The sequence below is a fragment of the Saccopteryx bilineata genome, chromosome 2 (assembly GCF_036850765.1).
Source record: "Saccopteryx bilineata isolate mSacBil1 chromosome 2, mSacBil1_pri_phased_curated, whole genome shotgun sequence".
Classification (NCBI taxonomy): Eukaryota; Metazoa; Chordata; class Mammalia; order Chiroptera; family Emballonuridae; genus Saccopteryx; species Saccopteryx bilineata.
In genome coordinates, this window is record NC_089491.1 from 190,614,300 (window position 1) to 190,633,669 (window position 19,370).

At 41.0% G+C, this 19,370-nt stretch overlaps 1 protein-coding gene and 1 long non-coding RNA gene across 4 annotated transcripts in view; both read left to right on the forward strand.

The window, feature by feature from the left end:
• The window catches only part of LOC136325123 (uncharacterized), a 34,668-nt gene extending 30,443 nt beyond the window's left edge, over window positions 1-4,225 (forward strand). Inside the window, exon 3 of the long non-coding RNA XR_010729206.1 lies at window positions 3,896-4,225. This is a non-coding gene — a long non-coding RNA (uncharacterized lncRNA). The remainder of the gene's footprint in view (window positions 1-3,895) is intronic.
• Window positions 4,226-17,029: 12,804 nt separating this feature from the next.
• Window positions 17,030-19,370, forward strand: part of USP12 (ubiquitin specific peptidase 12) — a 127,679-nt gene continuing 125,338 nt past the window's right edge. Inside the window, exon 1 of one of the 3 annotated variants that reach the window (XM_066258972.1) lies at window positions 17,030-17,301. In XM_066258972.1, the coding sequence (XP_066115069.1) occupies window positions 17,254-17,301 (48 nt within the window). In that variant the 5' untranslated portion in view covers window positions 17,030-17,253. The remainder of the gene's footprint in view (window positions 17,302-19,370) is intronic. The other 2 variants (XM_066258971.1, XM_066258973.1) reach the window with 2 other exon arrangements.

The following is a 19,370-nucleotide window of genomic DNA, read 5'->3' on the forward strand; positions in this document are numbered from 1 at the left end:
AGTAAAAATTTCCTCTTTCCTTTTGTCTCCGATTCCCTTATTCCTACTCAATCCCAGGAAATTACCACAAACAGCTTCTTATATATTTGATAATTTATGCTAAATATATTTTGGAATTTTTGCTTTTAACATTGCTATGCTTGATATGGTGTTAAAAAGAAAGTGGAAGCCAGGCCTATTTCCCTTAACTGGTGACAGAATTTGAACGTTTTAGGAAAGCCCCAGGTGGTACAGTGCCTCTCTCCCAGGCTTTGGGGATAGACTTTTACAAATAGACAAGGTTCTAGTTCTTATAAACTTACACTGATAGGAGGTGATCAGGAGTCAGGACAGGCCTTCTTGAGGAGGTGACATGCAGTTGAGGCCTATTATGTGAAGGGGAAAGTGTGTTCTAGGGAGGGGGAATGGCAGAGGAGGCATGGGGCTTGTTAGTGTTTAATAAACAAAATGGAGGCAAGTATGATAGGAACATAGTGAGTGAGGGGGAAGAGTATGAGATGAAGCTAGAAAGACAGAAAGGAGGAGGAGGTGGTGGAGACAACAACAGATATATCTGTTCTTCAAAGATATAATTCTGTTACTCTTTGAGATTTTCCCACTTTTCCCTGAGGATCAGGACCTAAAGAAGAAACAATCACTCTCTTCTCTGGGCCCTTATAAATAGCATAAATCATACAATTGGCACTTGTCTAACTTAAAGTTATTTGTATACGTTCTTCTCTCAATAAGACAGCAGACTTTTTGAAGACAGAACTCTTGTTCCTTATGTGTCTACCATAAGCCTTCACAGTAGCAGGTACTCAACATATATTTATTGATTTAAAAAAATGCAATTCATTTACATGGCTGCATGAGTGCGTGACCAGAAATGGATCACGTTTGTAGATGAAGTTGTTAGCGTGTACTAAACTTAACACATCTCTCTTTGTTGTCCTTTTTGCAGAAGAAAGAGGTAGCTAATGAAAGCATTGAAAAGGTGTTCCTTCTCAAGTTAAGTTCAGTAACTTTTAAACTTTCTTTAAACAGTTGGAATGACTGTACCATCCTCCCCAGCATCTGGGTAGTCTCCTCTGGTTAGGCCTCACTTAAAGAGAAGGCAAGTACACAAAGAATATATTCTGGTTTACTTTTGTGCTCACCAGTGGTCTGGGTTTTTTGTCCAGTTATAGACCTGTTAGTTTGATATCTCCTTAGAATTCTCTGCAATGTTAATCTCAACAAATTGCAGGATTAGGAAACCAAAATGATGCTATGAAGAACATGGAAGAGGTGATAGATATGACAGCAGAGATTCCAGAGCCCATAACCTTTGGTGGTGTCACTATGGGTTGGATTGTCCCCTTAACATTCTACTCATCTCTACGAACTCCCTGCAAAACTCCTTGTGTGGCAGCCTTGACATATCCCACACTCATTCAAGGTCCCTGCAGGCAACTTCCCCTCTGCCTGGGAGACCACTGACTTCCCCTCTCCCCTCACTGTCATCCTATTCTGGATTTGAAGCTGTCCTCAGCTTGTCCTTTGCCTCTGCAGGCAGAGCTGGTTATGCAACTCCTAACCCCAGATGACAGCAGATGTTTTTTCATTTTCTTAGCTCATTTTTCATAAAAATCATGTGTCTACCCCAATAAACTGTGTGCTTCCTGAGGGTGAAGATTTCTTAGTCATCTATAGATGATCAATAATACCGGGGAACAATTGATTTTTCATTTTCTGTTACATGAGGTTTTAGAACTGTTTCTATATATTTCTGCGTCGCTGATTCCAAATCTGAAATGTTTTTTGGTGCATGCTCTAGTTTTTATGCAATTTTAATTTATTTTTGTTACAGTTAATGGCATGCATTGGTTTTTAAATTGGAGTTAAAGGGCAATGACTCTTGGATTGAACATAACCACAAGGCAATTAATGTTTTACAAACATCACTTTTACATAATTGTAGTTGTTTTTAAATGTAAAAAATTATTATCTGATAAAAACACCCTCTTATTTTGTTTTAAGATTGAATCATGGCTTCTTCGAGTAGGTGTAAATATAAGAATAGTACTGGCACCTTCTGTTATATATGTAGCTATTACACACTTCAACATCAAAGGCGCAATAACACGTGCATATATTGCCTATTTTCAAGTTCCTCTTGGCAATCAAGAGAAGAATTGAGCTCCTCATATTGTGTGTCATAATTGTGAGGAAATGCTTTGTGACTGGACAAAAGGAAAACGCAAAGGAATACCTTTTGGTATTCCCATGGTTTGGCATGAACCTAAGGACCACAGCAGTGACTGTTATTTCTGTCTGATCCATACAAAGGGATTGGCAATAAAAAACAGCATATGATCGCATATCCTAATATTCCTTCAGCAATACGACCTATCCTACACTCTGAGACACTCCCAGTTCTAGTTTTCAATGGTTTTATTTCTTCTAAGGATGAAAAAAGTGAACATGGTGATCAAGTGTATTTTGATAAGATGCATGAGGAAATGGTTGTAGAATCTGAAGGGTCTTCTTCTGATGCCAAGCAGTCATTAACCCCTCAGCAGTTTAGCCAACCCAAATTGAATGACTTAGTAAGAGATTTGGGCCTATCAAAGAAAGCAGCTGAGTTATTAGCCTCCAGGCTTCAAGAAAAGAATGTACTTCACTGGACAGCTAAAGTATCCCATTTTAGGAAGTGTGAACAAATTTTTGTGGACTTTTTTTCCGAAGACAAACACTTTGTTTACTGTCATAGCAGTAGTCTTCTCAGCCAGCTAGGTGTTACCACTTACAGTCCAACAGAATGGTGGCTCTTTTTTTTTTTTTTTTCATTTTAGAGAGGAGAGAGAGAGAGAGAGAGAGAGAGAGAGACAGAAGAGAGAGAGAAGAAAGAGAAACAGAGGGGAGGAGCTGGAAGCATCAACTCCCATATGTGCCTTGACCAGGCAAGCCCAGGGTTTTGAACTGGCGACCTCAGCATTTCCAGGTCGACGCTTTATCCACTGCGCCACCACAGGTCAGGCTGGTGGCTCTTTCTTGACAGCTCTAAACGGAATCTGAAATGTGTTCTCCTACACAATGGTAATGTTTATGCAGTGGTTCCAAATTGGTTATTCAACTCATCTGTGAGAAGATTATAATGACATAAAAATTGTCCTCGACTTTCTTTTTATTTATTTATTTTATTTTTATTTTTTTGTATTTTTCTGAAGCTGGAAATGGGGAGGCAGTCAGACAGACTTCTGCATGCACCTGACTGGGATCCACTCGGCACACCCACCAGGGGGCGATGCTCTGCCTATCTGGGGCTTTGCTCTGTTGCAACCAGAGCCATTCTAGCGCCTGAGGCAGAGGCCATGGAACCATCCTCAGTGCCTGGGCCATCCTTGCTCAAATGGAGCCTTGGCTGCAGGAGGAGAAGAGAGAGACAGAGAGGAAGGAGAGGGGGAGGGGTGGAGAAGCAGATAGGCACTTCTCCTGTGTGCCCTGGCCGGGAATCAAACCCAGGACTCCTGCATGCCAGGCCGACGCTCTACCACTGAGCCAACCGGCCACGGCTGTACTTGACTTTCTGATGTATGAGGAGCATAACTGGATCATTTGTGTGGATCTTAAAATGGTAAATTTCCTGCTGGGACAATAGAGAGGTTTCACAAAGTATCCTTGCTTTCTGTGTTTGTGGGACAGCCGAGCTTGGGAGGAACACTGGACATAGAAGGAGTGGCCGAAACGCGAAGCTCTGGAAGTAGGGATGCAAAATATTGTGAATGAACCTGTAGTTAATTGAGACAGGATCATTTTTCCCCCACTTCACATCAATCTTGGCTTAATGAAGCAGTTTGTTCAGGCTTTGAATAGAGAAAGTAAATGCTCTCAACATATCATTTCTGCTTTTCCTGCCTTGTCTTTCAAAAAGATAAAAGCAGGTGTATTTGATGGACCTCAAATTTGAATCCTCATACGTGATGAAGAATTTGCCAGGAAGATGAATAAGGAGGAGAAAGCAGCATGGCAGTCTTTTGTGGCAGTTACAAAGAACTTCCTTGGCAACAAAAAAGCAGAAAACTATGAACTTCTGGTTCAAAGGATGCTGTTGGCTTTCCGGGACATTGGATGTAACATGAGCGTTAAGATTCACTTCCTGAACAGTTACCTTGATAAGTTTCCCAAAAATCTTGGAGCTGTTAGTGATGAATAGACTACTGCTGGAGCATCAAACGAGATTGTCCTCAACAAGTACACAAATGCAAGATCTACAAATGCAAATTTTGGCCTGAATAGAATTTAAATAAGTTTTGCGCAAATTTTATGATTAAAATAAGTATTTTAATATGTTCTATTTTGAAATTGTAGACAAATTCTGATGCAATCATATCTTTTAGTGTATTAGTGTATTTACTGCATTATATAAATCCATATATTTTCACAAAGATGATGCTCAAGAAGACATTCTACTTCATTATGTAAAACTAAATGTTGAAAATTTTACAATAAGATGAAAACCTAAAATCTTGAATTGCAAAAAAAATGTAGTTTACAGAGAAAAACTAATGTTAGATTTGAGATCCGCACACTCGAATTAGGTAAGAACAAGTGTTTTTGTGGATGCAACAAAATTTTTGTTCCCCAGTGTAATAATTGTTTTAATGAATGAACTTGCATTTCAGTTTTAAATGCAGTATACTGGGGCTATGCCTTTGGTTCTCTTCTTTTTAACTTAGATTTAAATAAAGACAGAGTTTTAGGTATATTAGCTATATGCCATTCTGTCCAGCAAACCAGTTATGTGTTCATTGTGCAGAGAACTGGACTTTGCTCACCTGAATTAGAAATCAGTCTTGAAAAGTATGTGGCAGACTTGTTGATTCAAACCAATAAAAGAACATCTCTGTTTTGATTAAGATCAACCTTTGAGCAGTTGGATGATGTTAATTCATGCCACCAAGAGGGCTGATTCATTCAACTGTCAATGCATAGGGTAGAGAAGGAGACAGATCATGAGTTTCCAGTCTGTATGGGTTTGGACCTTGGCTTTGCCCTACCCAGACAGGGCCACGGTGACTGTGGTAAAATGAGCAGCAAGAACATTAGAAGAGTTACGTTAGAAAATGCATCTCAAGTGGGAATTAGGTGCCTGGCACATAGCAGAGGCTCATTAAATCTGAGGGAGTAAACTGCAGCCTGAAGGCTGTATTTGCCCACCCTAACTTTTAAAAAATATTGATTTTGAATGGCCATTGTGAGCTCTTCAGCTTGTGTTAAGGGCCAGGCACTATTTGAAATATGCTTCACGGTATGTCCTTGGAAGTAGGCATAACCATTGTCCTTATTTTCCAGATGAGGAGAGTGAGACAAAGAAATATCTTCAAGGCCCTGGCCGGTTGGCTCAGTGGTAGAGCGTCAGCCTGGTGTGCGGAAGTCCCGAGTTTGATTACCGGCCAGGGCACACAGGAGAAGCGCCCATCTGCTTCTCCACCTCTCCCCCTCTCCTTCCTCTCTGTCTCTCTCTTCCCCTCCTACAGCCAAGGCTCCATTGGAGCAAAGATGGCCCGGGTGCTGGGGATGGCTCCATGGCCTCTGCCTCAGGTGCTAGACTGGCTCTGGTCGCAACAGAGCATCGCCCCCTGGTGGGCGTGCCGGGTGGATCCCGGTTGGGCGCATGCGGGAGTCTGTTTGACTGCCTCCCCGTTTCCAGCTTCAGAAAAATACAAAAAAAAAAAAAGAAAAAAAGAAATATCTTCAAGTATATTTTGTAGCTAAAACCTGTATGTGAGTCCCAAAGGAGTCAGTGCCTCTCAAGTTCATCTTACTAGAATTCAAAGGAGGCACTTTTACATGAGCTGGTCTAGCAACAGAGTGGATACAAGTGTGGCCTCTGAGCCAGGTTCATGTATGTCACAATTCCATTGCTTACTAGTTGTGCAACGTTGTGCAAGGGAAAACTTTTCGCTTCTTCCCCTCTAGGTTTTTGACTTAATAATTGACATAAGACGGATCAACAGGTGAAAAGCAAATTTAATTTGTTACGTACAAGAGTTCATGGAAATATGAGACTCAAAGAAGTGACCAAAGCAGGCAGCTTTTACAGCTAGTGCTCGACTTACGACCATGATTTGTTCTGACAGATCGGTCATAACACGATTTGGTCATAAGTTGAGTAGGCTATATGTACAGTTCTGTGAAATGATGTTATAAAAATCTTTAAGTCATATTTTATCATAATTTTCTTTCATTATTGTTATATATGATAATTTTCTTTATTCATTTTATGCCATTTGTATCATCTCTATACCATTTTATTTCTTATTTTTACATTTGTCAGGTTTAAGTAAAATACTGCATTACCAGTACAACTGGTTTGATATTTGCAAACACAATTTCCTCTTAGTAGACATCTTGGGAGGGGTTTGATGAAAAATATCCAAGACACAAAACACAAACTGCTGTACTGAGTCTAGGATAACAGTTGAAATGGTGCATGTGGAGATGGCAGTGCTGCTGGAAGCTGGTCTGCACTGTCATAAGCCCAGCTGGGTAATGCTTGTGCTGCCAGACGTGGAGCAGTCGTGGCTAGCGATTGTGGTCATAAAGTCGAATGGTTGTAAGTTGCATAGGTTGTAAGTCGATCAATATTTGTATAAGCTTTTAAAACTTTTTATTTATTGATTGATTTTTAGAGGGAGAGAGAAGAAGGAAGAGAGAGAGAGAAACACTGATACATTGTTCCACTTAATTATACGTTCATTGGTTGATTCTTGTATGTGCCCTGACTGGGGATCAAACCCACAATCTTGGCATACTGAAATGATGCTCTAATGAATGGAGCCACTCAGCCACGACCTTTTATACCTTTTAGACAAAGAAACAATACATATGTGACGAACTGACAAAACAAAGAGATTTGGGCTTGGGGTAGCTAATGAGGGGAGAAGTAACAAGGTTTGTTTATACAGCTTTCTTAGCCCTGACTTCCCCATCTCTGGGCACAAGGATGTTTCTCTACACTCCTGATACAGGGAGGGTACCTTCCACATAAAAGATTTACCATATTCCCCCATGTATAAGAGACATATATTTTCAAAAAATTTGGGGGCTAAAAACTGGGTGCGTCTTATACAATGGTTGTAGTATTTTTACTCACATTTCTTGCTTTTTCACGCTTGTTTTTGTGCTCCTTGTTGAAGACAGTGATTCGTCATCAGACATAGAGGAGAACAAGCTAATGAATAAGAGTTTTGACAGTGATGAGGAGTTGAATGAATTTTATGATGAATAAATCCTTGAGTTCAATAACTTTATGAAATATTTTTTTTCCCCAAATTTCAGCCCCAAAATTAAGGTGTCTTATACATGGGAGCGTTATATACATGGGGAAATACGCTATCTCCTGCTTTCAGGGGGGTGAAGGAGGTTGAGAGCGTCCTTCATGCCCTAGCTGTTTTTCAAGTAACTGTAATTCAAAATAATATGCCAAAGTAGTGTGTTTGGGGATAGCATATTCTACTCCCCTCACTTGGGAAAGTTATCTGTGCACCTCAATCTCCTAGATAATGGGCATAATAAAAGCACCACCTTACTGGTTTTGTTATGAGGATTTGATAAAATGCTGGGTGTACATATAAGTCCTTACTAACCACTACCTGTCATTATGGATGTCTTATATCCCGTCTCTATCTGTCTCTACTGCTCCCTTCCCTACCCTACCACAGGCAGCATTTCACTCATTTATGTTAGCTGGTGCAAACCCAAATGCCTTTGGGGAAAAGAGAGGTGGCAGAATATATGAAGGAACATGTGGTTCAAAGGAGACAGGATGAGTAACAGAAAATATGGATGGCTTGCAAGGAACTGGACAGCACATGATTGCATAAAAGTATTCAAGTGAAATAATTTTTAAAAATGTGCTGACCGACACTTCAACACAGCTCTACCAGGTAAGGAGATCACTACTGCAAGAAGCCTATAAGTCACATAGAGAATAATGGATAGGCAGAGAAGCATAAGTCATATGCTTCAACAAGGTAAGTCCTAAGAAAAAGTCCTGGATGAATTGGAGTAATCAAATTACCAGATGCAGAGTATAAAATAATGATTGTTAGGATGCTTAAGGATCTCAAAGCTACAATGAATGGATTTAATGAACACCTCAATAAAGAAACTGTAAGCATCAAAAAGGACATAGAAATCATAAAGAAGAACCAGACAGAAATGATAAACACAACATCAGAAATGAAGACTACACTAGAAGGAATTAAAAGCAGGCTGGATGAAGCAGAGGATCGAATCAAGATAAGTGAAAACAGAGAAGCAGAAAAGCAAAAAGAAAAGAAGATCAAAAAGTCCGAGGAAACCCTAAGAGAGCTCTGTGACAACATGAAGAGAAACAATATCCACCTAATAGGGGTTCCTGAAGGAGAAGAGAAAGAACAAGGAGTAGAGAAGCTCCTTGAAGAAATTATAGATGAAAATTTCTCTAAATTGATGCAGGAAAGACTCACACAAGTTCAAGAAGCAGAGAGAACCCCATTTAAAAAAAACCCAAAGAGACCTACACTAAGACATATCATAATCAAAATACCAAAGCTAAGAGATAAAGAAAGAATGTTAAAAGCTGTAAGAGAAAAACAGTCAATCACCTACAAAGGAATACTCATAAGGATGATATCCGACTTCTTAACAGAAACACTTGAGGCCAGAAGGGATTGGGAAGAAATATTCAAAGTACTGCAGAACAAGAACCTACAACCAAGACTTCTTTATCCAGCAAGACTACTGCTTAAAATTGAAGGAGAAATAAAATGCTTCCCAAGACAAAAAAAAAAAAAACCCTCAAGAAATTCATCATAACCAAACCAATGCTGCAAGAAATGTTAAGGGGCCTGCTGTAGACAGAATAAAGCAGGAGGAAAAATATATATATATATATAGATTAAAAATGGCAATAAACAACTACATATCAATAACCTTAAGTGTAAATGGATTAAATGCTCCAATCAAAAGACATAGGGTAGCTGCGTGGATAACAGGACCTGTACATATGCTGTCAACAGAAGACGCACCTCAAAAGAAATGATACACATAGACTGAAAGTAAAAGGATGGAAAAAAATAGATCATGCAAATAGACATGAAAAAAAAAGCTGGGGTAGCAATACTTATATCTGACAAAATAGACTTTAAAACAAAGACTATAGTAAGGGATAAAGAAGGTCACTACATAATGACCAAGTAAGGGAGCAATCTAACAGGAAGATATAACCATTATAAATATCTATGTGCCTAATATAGGAGCACCTAAATATATAAAGCAGATTTTGATGAATATAAATGGCAAGATCAACAGCACTACTATAATAGTAGGGGATTTCAATACGCCACTAACATCACTGCATACATTCTCAAGAAAGAAAATTAACAAAGAAACAGCAGAATTAAGGGACACACTAGATCAACTGGATTTAATAGATATCTTCTGAACATTTCACCCTAAAGCATCAAAATATACATTCTTTTCCAGTGCTCATGGTACATTCTCTAAGATAGACCACACATTAGGGCATAAAACAAGTCTCAACAAATTTAAGAAGACTGAAACCATATCAAGTATCTTCTCTGACCACAATGGCATGAAACTAGAAATCAACTACAATAGGAAAACTAAAAAACACTCAAATACTTGGAAACTAAACAGCATGTTATTAAACAAGGAATGGGTCAACAATGAGATCAAGGAAGAAATAAAAAGTTTCCTTGAAACAAATGAAAATGAGCATATAACAACTCAAAATCTGTGGGACACAGCTAAAGCAGTCCTGAGAGGGAAGTTCATAGCATTACAGGCATACCTTAAGAAGCTAGAAGAAGCTCAAGTAAACAACTTAATCCTGAAACTAAAAGAACTAAAAAAAGAACAGCAAGTAAAGCCTAGAGGAAGTAGAAGGAAGGAAATAATAAAGAGCAGAGTGGAAATAAATGACATAGAGACTAAAAAAACAGAAGATCAATGAAACCAAGAGCTGGTTCTTTTAAAAAGTAAAAAAGAAAAAAAAAGTAAAAAAGATCGATGAACCCTTAGACAAACTCACCAAGAAAAAAGAGAAAAGACTCAAATAAATTATATTAGAAACAAGGGTGGAGAAGTAACAATGTACACAGCAGAAATACAAAGGATTGTAAGAAAATACTATGAAGAACTGTATGCCAAAAAATTAGACAACCTAGGTGAATTGGACAAATTCCTTGAAAAATATAATCTTTCAAAAATCAATCTGGAAAGAATCAGAAAACCTAAATAGACCGATTGCAACAAATGAGATTGAAACAGTTATCAAAAAACTCCCAACAAACAAAAGCCCTGGGCCAGATGGCTTCACAGGCAAATTCTACCAAACATTCAAAGAAGAACTAACTCCTATCCTTCTCAAGCTATTTCAAAAAATTCAAGAGGAGGGAAAACTTCCAAGCTCCTTTTATGAGGCAAGCATAATTCTGATTCCAAAGCCAGGCAAAGACAACACAAAGAAAGAAAACTACAGGCCAATATTCCTGATGAATTTAGATGCTAAAATTCTCAACAAAATATTAGCAAACCGGATACATGAAAAAAATCATATATCATGATCAAGTGGGATTTATTCTGGGGAGGCAAGGTTGGTACAATATTTGCAAATCAATCAATGTCATTCATCACATAAACAAAAGGAAGGACAAAAATCACATGATAATTTCAATAGATGCAGAAAAAGCATTCGATAAAGTCCAGCACCCATTGATGATCAAAACTTTCAGCAATGTGGGAATACAGGGAACATACCTCAACATGATAAAGGCCATCTATGACAAAACCACAGCCAACATCATACTCAATGGGCAAAAATTAAAAGCAATCCCCTTAAGATCAGGAACAAGGCAGGGCTGCCTCCTTTCACCACTCTTATTCAACATAGTTCTGGAAATCCTAGCCACAGCAATCAGACAAAAAAAGAAATAAAAGGCATCCAAATTGGAAAAGAAGAAGTAAAACTATCATTATTTGCTGATGATATGATACTGTATATAGAAACCCCTAAAGTCTCAGTCAAAAAACTACCGGACGTGATAAATGAATTCAGCAAGGTGTCAGGATATAAAATTAATACTCAGAAATCAGAGGCATTTTTATACACCAACAATGATCTGTCTGAAAGAGAAATTAAAAAAAAAATCCTCTTCACTATTGCAAAAAAGAAAATAAAACATCTAGGACTAAATTTAACAAAGGAGGTTAAAGACTTGTACTCAGAAAATTATAAAACATTGATAAAAGAAATCAAGGAAGATACAAACAAGTGGAAGCATATACCGTGCTCATGGCTAGGAAGAATAAACATAATTAAGATGTCCATATTACCCAAAGCAATTTATAAATTCAATGCAATTCTTATTAAAATACCAAAGACATATTTCAAAGATATAGAACAAATATTCCAAAATTTCATATGGAACCAAAAAAGAGCATGAATAGCCTCAGCAATCTTGAAAAAGAAGAATAAAGTGGGTGGTATCACACTTCTGGACGTCAAGTTATACTACAAGGCTATTGTACTCAAAACAGCTTGGTACTGGCATAAGAACGGGCATATAGATCAATGGAATAGAACAGAGAAACCAGAAATAAACCCACACTTTTATGGACAACTGATATTTGACAAAGGAGGTAAGGGCATACAATGGAGTAAAGACAGTCTCTTTAACAAATGGTGTTGGGAAAATTGGACAGCTACCTGCAAAAAAATGAAACTAGACCACCAACTTACACCATTCACAAACATAAACTCAAAATGGATAAAAGACTTAAATGTAAGTCATGAAACTATAGCATCCTAGAGGAAAACATAGGCAATAAGCTCTCCGACATCACTCACAGCAATATATTTGCTGATGTATCTCTACGGGCAAGGGAAATGAAGGCCAGGATAAACCAATGGGACTACATCAAACTAAAAAGCTTTTGCACAGCTAAAGACAATATGAACAAAATAAAATGTAAACCACACAATGGGAGAACATATTCGACAATATGTCCGATAGAGGGTTAATAACAAAAGTTTATAAAGAACTTGTAAAACTCAACACCAGGAAGAGAAACAGTCCAATCAAATAATGGGCAAAAGAAATGAATAGACACTTTTCTAAAGAGGACCTACAGATGGCCAATAGGCATATGAAACAATGCTCAACATCACTAATCATTAGAGAAATGCAAATTAAAACCACAATGAGATATCACCTCACACCAGTCAGAATGGCGCTCATTAACAAAACAACACAGAATAAGTGCTGGCAAGGATGTGGAGAAAAGGGAACCCTCCTGCACTGCTGGTGGGAATGCAGACTGGTGCAGCCACTGTGGAAAACAGTATGGAGATTTCTAAAAAAATTAAAAATTGAACTGCCTTTTGACCCAGCCATCCCACTTTTGGGAATATATCCCAAGAAAACCACATCAAGGACTCAAAGGGAGAAATGTACCCCCATGTATATGGCAGCATTGTTTACAATAGCCAAGATCTGGAAACAGCCCAAGTGCCTGTCAGTGAACAAGTGGATTAAAAAGCAGTGGTACAGCCTGACCAGGCGGTGGCGCAGTGGATAGAGCGTCGGACTGGGATGCGGAAGGACCCAGGTTCGAGACCCCGAGGTCGCCAGCTTGAGCGTGGGCTCATCTGGTTTGAGCAAAAAGCCCACCAGCTTGAACCCAAGGTCGCTGGCTCCAGCAAAGGGTTACTCGGTCTGCTGAAGGCCCACGGTCAAGGCACATATGAGAGGGCAGTCAATGAACAACTAAGGTGTTGCAACGCACAATGAAAAACTAATGATTGATGCTTCTCATCTCTCTTCGTCCCTGTCTATCCCTCTCTCTGACTCACTCTCTGTCTCTGTAATAAATAAATAAATTTAAAAAAAAAAAAAAAAAAAAAAAAGCAGTGGTACACACACACAATGGAATACTATGGTGCCATGAAAAAGGAAATCTTGCCTTTTGCGACAACATGGATGGACTTGGAAACTATTGTGTTAAGTGAAATAAGCCAGGCAGAGAAAGAAAAATATCTTATGACCTCACTCATCTGAGGAATCCAATGAACAATATGAACTGAGGAGCAGAATAGAGACAGAGGCAGGATCAAAGGATCCAGAAGGAAAGTGGACAGAGGGAAAGGGGATGACAGGCTGATAGGATGGGATGAGAGCATAAAAGCAAACCCTGGAGGGAAGGGGAGAGGGCATTACCGAGAGGGGGACAGGAGGGGATGTACTGGGGAACACGGGGGAGGGGAGGGTGTATTTGGGGTGGGACACTAGAATCTATGTAAACACAATAAATTAAAAAAAAAAGAAGGAATGCTCGAATGGTACAGGCCTGCCAATTTCAAATACTCAGCTGAATTTTAAAGAGGCGTGGGTCTTGCTATACTTTGAATTCTGAAGTACTGGCAGGGCCCATTTTGGCAGATTTAAGAGATAGGAGTAATGCTAGCTATTACAGTATTATACAATTGTAGATATTTCATAATCTAAAAGTATATTTTAAATGGTACTGCATCTGTTATGAGTATTTTTTAAAGCATCTTATTTTTTTCAAGCAGTTGAAAAACAAGCATTTGCTAATATTTACTTCTGCTTTCAGTATCTTTTGTTTTTGTCCTTAAAATTAGAAAGATCTATAGGGTGCTAAAGAGTAACATAAACTTCAGCTGTCTTCTTTTGTAGCGAAGTCTTTAAAAGAAGAAAAAATAAAACAAAAGCTTCCTAACTTGGGCTCTAAAATGTGGGTCAGATTTTAAAATTTAGATTAATAATAAATGTAAGTCAAGAATATATAAAACAGCTCCACCCAGGTAGCTTGGTTGGTTAGAGCATCATCTCCTTACACCAAGATTGCTGGTTTAATCCCTGGTCTGGGCACATACAGAAACAGATGGATCTTTCTCTTTCTCTCTCTCTTTTTCTCTCTCTCTTTCAACCCTCTAAAATCAATAAATATTTTTTAAAAAGAATATACAAAATAAAGTAGATGCTACTTGCTGTATTATCTAATTAATAGATGCTAATTATCTAATTACTGTCTAATAAAAGCACCACGTTAGTGGATGCAAAAAAGCAAAAATTCAATGTAAATTAATTAAACAGAGGATTCTAAAAAAAAATGTGATGACCAACAGATTAAAGTTGGCTTTAGTTTATTTACTTGCTTGGTCTCTGAGGTGACCTGGGTCTATTTTGTAGCTTACATGCTTATGAAGGCCCAAAAGAAGTCAAGAGGTACACAAATTCATCTTCCTCTAGGCACAATCAAGTTCTTTTTTTTTTTTTTTTTTCCCTGAAGCTGGAAACGGGGAGAGACAGACAGACTCCCGCATGCGCCCGGGATCCACCCGGCACGCCCACCAGGGGGCGATGCTCTGCCCCTTCGGGGGGTCGCTCTGCCGCGACCAGAGCCACTCTAGCGCCTGGGGCAGAGGCCAAGGAGCCATCCCCAGCGCCCGGGCCATCTTTGCTCCAATGGAGCCTCTGCTGCGGGAGGGGAAGGGAGAGACAGAGAGGAAGGAGGGGCGGGGGTGGAGAAGCAAATGGGTGCTTCTCCTATGTGCCCTGGCCGGGAATCGAACCCGGGTCCCCTGCACGCCAGGCCGACGCTCTACCGCTGAGCCAACCGGCCAGGGCCACAATCAAGTTCTTTATAAAACTGATACAGCTGTAGGTAAAAACTGTGTTCTAAGTCTCGATGGCCCTCTCCAAACTCTGGGTGCAGAAGTGTGGCCTTTCAGCCAAATGTTATCTTCAACTGCAGTATATATGGTTAAAAAAGCACTTTAGGGCTGTGCCTAGCTCATAGATGGATCTTGTTTTCGTTGTGCCTCTCCTCTCATTAACCTTAGGCTGAAGAGACAAGATGACATTATGAGGTTGTGCAATTAGGTTCTACAATATTACCCGCAAATTTAGATGTCTATAATATTAAGCACAACTCTAGATAACTCTACCAGAAATTCATTTTAAAAAGGCCTTGTTATTATATAAACTTATGTGGCCTTTATTCCTGTGACATTTTAGGATTCATGCACATCAGACCTGTTTGCTGAAACAGAATAGCAAGTGGGGAGGACAGGATTATAATAGACCAGGGGTCAGGAACCTATGGTTCGTGAGTCAGATGTGGCTCTTTTGATGGCTGCATCTGGCTTGCAGAAAAATCTTTAATAAAAAAATAATGTTAAAAATATAAACCATTCTCATGTATTACAATCTATTCATTTCCTACCGCTCATGTTCATGGTTGCAGGTGGCTGGAGCCAATCACAGCTGTCCTTCGGGACAACACCAAATTTCTATTGGATAATGCGTAAGGTACACAGGTCGTTGTATGTCTCTCATGGAATTACATTTTAAAATATGTGGCGTTCATGGCTCTCTCAGCCAAAAAGGTTCCCGACCCCTGCAATAGACATTTATATCCAAATAGGCCAGAAAGGACCAAGGAACGTGGTGACACTGATGGGAGGCCCAGCCAGGCCTTGAAGGTCTAAGTAGAAAGGAACACAACAAGATAGAATTCAGGTGGGTGACATTTGCAAGTCTAGGCAGGGAAACAGGAGGTAAGCACCCACATATCTGAGTGTGTGGTGACAAACAGGGTCCCAGCCTCTGGCTTGGGTACCAGGCAAAGACGGAGGACCCCAACTTGTACGGAGGCAGATGCCTTGAGAACCAAGCTAGCTACTATGGAACTCTGCTATTCTATTTGCATTATTTTCTCCAAGTGAACTTATAACATAAATCACTATAGAAACAGAATTCATATACCAGAAATCTATTTTTCGCCTAAATTTTCCTTTGAATGTTTGTGTTTTAAATACTTTGAATCTATGAGGTAAAGGTATATTTGATTTTAGAGGTTTGTCTGAAATGGGGGAACCCAGAAAGGCAGCCCATCACTACATTTTACCATACATTTTAAAATATCACAAACAGTATCACAAGCTTTCTAAAATAATAATTTATAGTTATTCTACTCACTTGAACTTTCTCAAATAATTAAAAATAAACCTGAAGTGCCTGACGAGAACAGGGTACAATAAATTTTATAAAAGGAGAAAAGCGAAACTATACTACTAGCTAACACTGCTTAATATAATAACTGCTTAAATATTTCTCATGGGACATTTTTCTCACTTGCGAGACTTCTTGTCTCGGTAACATCATCATCATTGCTGGGTTGAGATCTCTACTTTGCAATTCAACTTTTAGAACAAGTATATTTAGAAACTATATTTATAAACATATTCTAATTTTATGGCCAAAAGGCAGGCATGAAGGCAGCTTTGCCTTCCTTCTTCCCAATTCGTCACCATTAGTTACCTTTCTTCTTAATCAAAGAGCTAAATATAGTTTCTACTTTGCCTCTTTCATTTTTATGCAGTTAAGTCGCTAAGTTAGGGAGTTTTGACTTAGGCAACTCACCCATTATATGCAAAACGAAATAAACTACCTTCCATTTTGTTAAGTGCTCGAAACGCTGCATTACCTGGGTTATTTTAACCGTACAGAAGCAGGTTTACTCTCATCCCACCCAGCACTACCCAGACCTCCGCCCCATTTTCTGTTTCAGCTCGTCCTCGGTGGAGGCTGCCGGTCAGTCTCTTTCGCGATTTGCGTAGATCGCCCTCTCCGCCTCCTGCAGCGACACGCACTTGCCGATCAGCTCCCTGCCGCTCAAGCTCGTACCCGTGTGCAAGCTCTAGGACCGCGAGGAACGTCGGCGGGAGACCGGGTTGGCTCGGGAGCTCCGTGGGGGGTGGGAGGGGGGGGGGGGGGAAGAGGCGCGCGCAGGAGAGCGGGCGGGAGCGCGCGCGGGGCGGTCCCGACGCGCGGCGGGTGGGCGGGGCGCGCCGTTGGGCCGCGCAGCTGCCGGGCAGGCCGGGCATTAGGGCCTCGGCGGATCCCGCTCTCCGCGTGCTGGGCGGGGTGTGTCACGGGCCGAGGCGGCGGCTGCGCCCAGCGCGGGGAGGAGCCCGGGGCGGGCGCGCGGCCAGAAGGCGGGGGCTGGGGACGGAGTGGGGAGTGACGGGGCGCCTGCAAGGCGCCTGCAAGACGCCTGCAGCGGCCCAGCAGGCTCGGTACGTGGGTCCGCGGCCGCTCGGTGTCCGCCCGCGGGCTGCGGTGCGAGCGGGCGGCCCGGCTCCCTCCCCTAGCCCGCCGCCGCCGTGATTGGGTGGAAGATGGCGCTGGGCGGATGGAAATCCTAATGACAGTCTCCAAATTCGCTTCCATCTGTACCATGGTAGGTTCGGCGGGAGCACGGCTAGGGCGGCCGCGGGCCGGCGGCGGGTGGGCGGCCAGCCCGGTCCCCAATCCCCGCCCTGCGCTCCGGCTGTCCGCGGGAGCGGTTACATGGCGGGGGCGGCCGTACCGCGGCGGGCAGGGAGCGCGGGGATCAGAGTCCCCGGGGACAGGGAGGCGGCACGACGGGGACCGGAGAGGGGCGCCGATGCTGTCTGTTGCGGGAGGGGATGCGGGCCCCATTCTTCAGCGCCCTGGGGCTCCATTGCTGAACTGTCCCGCGGCGGCGGGGCGCCCGGCTGTGGCGCGGTGGCTGGGGCACGGCCCGGGCCGGAGGGGAAGGACACGAGGCGGCGCGCTCCATTTCCGTCTGGAGGCGCGGGGAGCCGGGGGTAGCCCTGGGCGGCTTTGGGGTCCCCCGGCAGGAAGGCAGGGTCTTATTCCTTTCCGAAATGGGACGGAAGTCGAGTGCAGATTCCCACCCCGTGCCTCTTGCGAGGCCGAGTCCCCCACCTGCTGCTTAGAGGAAGGGGGTGTGTATGAAGGTGGAAACTTGAAATAAGTGCTGTGGAATTTTTCACCATTTCTCCTCTTTCTAAGAGGAACGAGATACCTCTTTTCCAACTATGTGTCCCAGTGGCAGTCTTGTCTTTGGGTATCCACGTTAATGTTGCAAACAGCTTAAGCTTTCCTGTCATTTGTTTACTTTGAATATAGAAGGCTTATCTGAGTATGGCTTGAAGTATTTCTATGCAGGGACTGACTGCAAGCGTTGGTCTGTGTTTTACTGGACTTTCTAAGTAGACTTTAAGGGCAAAGTGGTAATGCCTGTTGAAAAGTCCCGAATGAAGCAAAACGTGGCTGCGTATAAATCTTGGTGTTTTTGTTCTTGGCCAGGAGGACTTCAGTTTTCCACACGATGGGGCAAATTCGTTTCATTAGCTCTTAATGAGCTTACTTCTGAGGATCATAATTATGGGCCATCACAGAGAAGTTATTCTTTGCAACGTGGCCCTAGTGATTATGTTTTTAAAGACTTCTGAATTCTTTCCTTATATTTACTCTTATTAGTTTTTATTTTTATGTACCCCACTACATATAGGAGATCCCCAAGCAACCTTGGATTTAAGAGTGGTACATTTTATGTACCTTTTTAAAAGGAGTGGTGAATTAGATCTGCAAAGATGCTTTAGAGAAGCAGATTCTGTATTGCGTGCTGACGAACAGTATTTAAAAAATGGCTGAAGTCAGGTGGGATTAAAATCTACAGCAGTGATTTTTCAACCGTTTTCATATCATGGTACAGAAACTAATTACTAAAATTCTTTGGCATACCAAAAAATATATTTTTTGCTGATCTGACCAACAACTAGGTATAATTTTGATTCATTCACTCTGGACAGGTATTGTGTTGCCGTTGTAATTTTTTTATTTGACAATCTAAGGGATAAGAGAGGTCAGTGCGCCTGACTAAACAGTCAGGTGTTGCATGTTTTAAAAATTCTTATGGCACACCGTTTAAAAATTGCCGATCTACAGGATTAAAGAAATCATTGAAGAATAAATCATTGGAGAATTCATTTCTTCAAATAGGTGGGGTTTTTTTCCTCAACAGTTATATTTCAGGAAGCATTGATATGGAAGAAACTAGATTAAAAAGATTCCTGAGGGTCATTTGGGTTATTTTTAGATATTCCAGTTATTATTTTGTTTTAAAAGGAATGTGATAATTAAGTCTTTGAAAATGATAATCTTGCCAGATTGCTGAGCTACACAGCTTGTTGGGTCATAGTTCGTTTTCAAAGTCGAGTGCTTTAGGAGTGCTGTGTACTAACCATTCGTTCACTCAGGTATTTCAGCTGTACCTTTGGCATCTACTAAGGGCCAGAGACTTTGTTGAGTGCTGGGGATATAGCAGTGATTAAGACAGCCCCTGCTTTCACATTGTTTATATTGTAGTTGAGGGAGACAAACAACATTAACATGACCATATTAGTAAATATAAAATGTTACAATCAGATTAGGAAAATGAGGCACAGAGAGATTGGCCAAATCGAACATGAGTAAGTG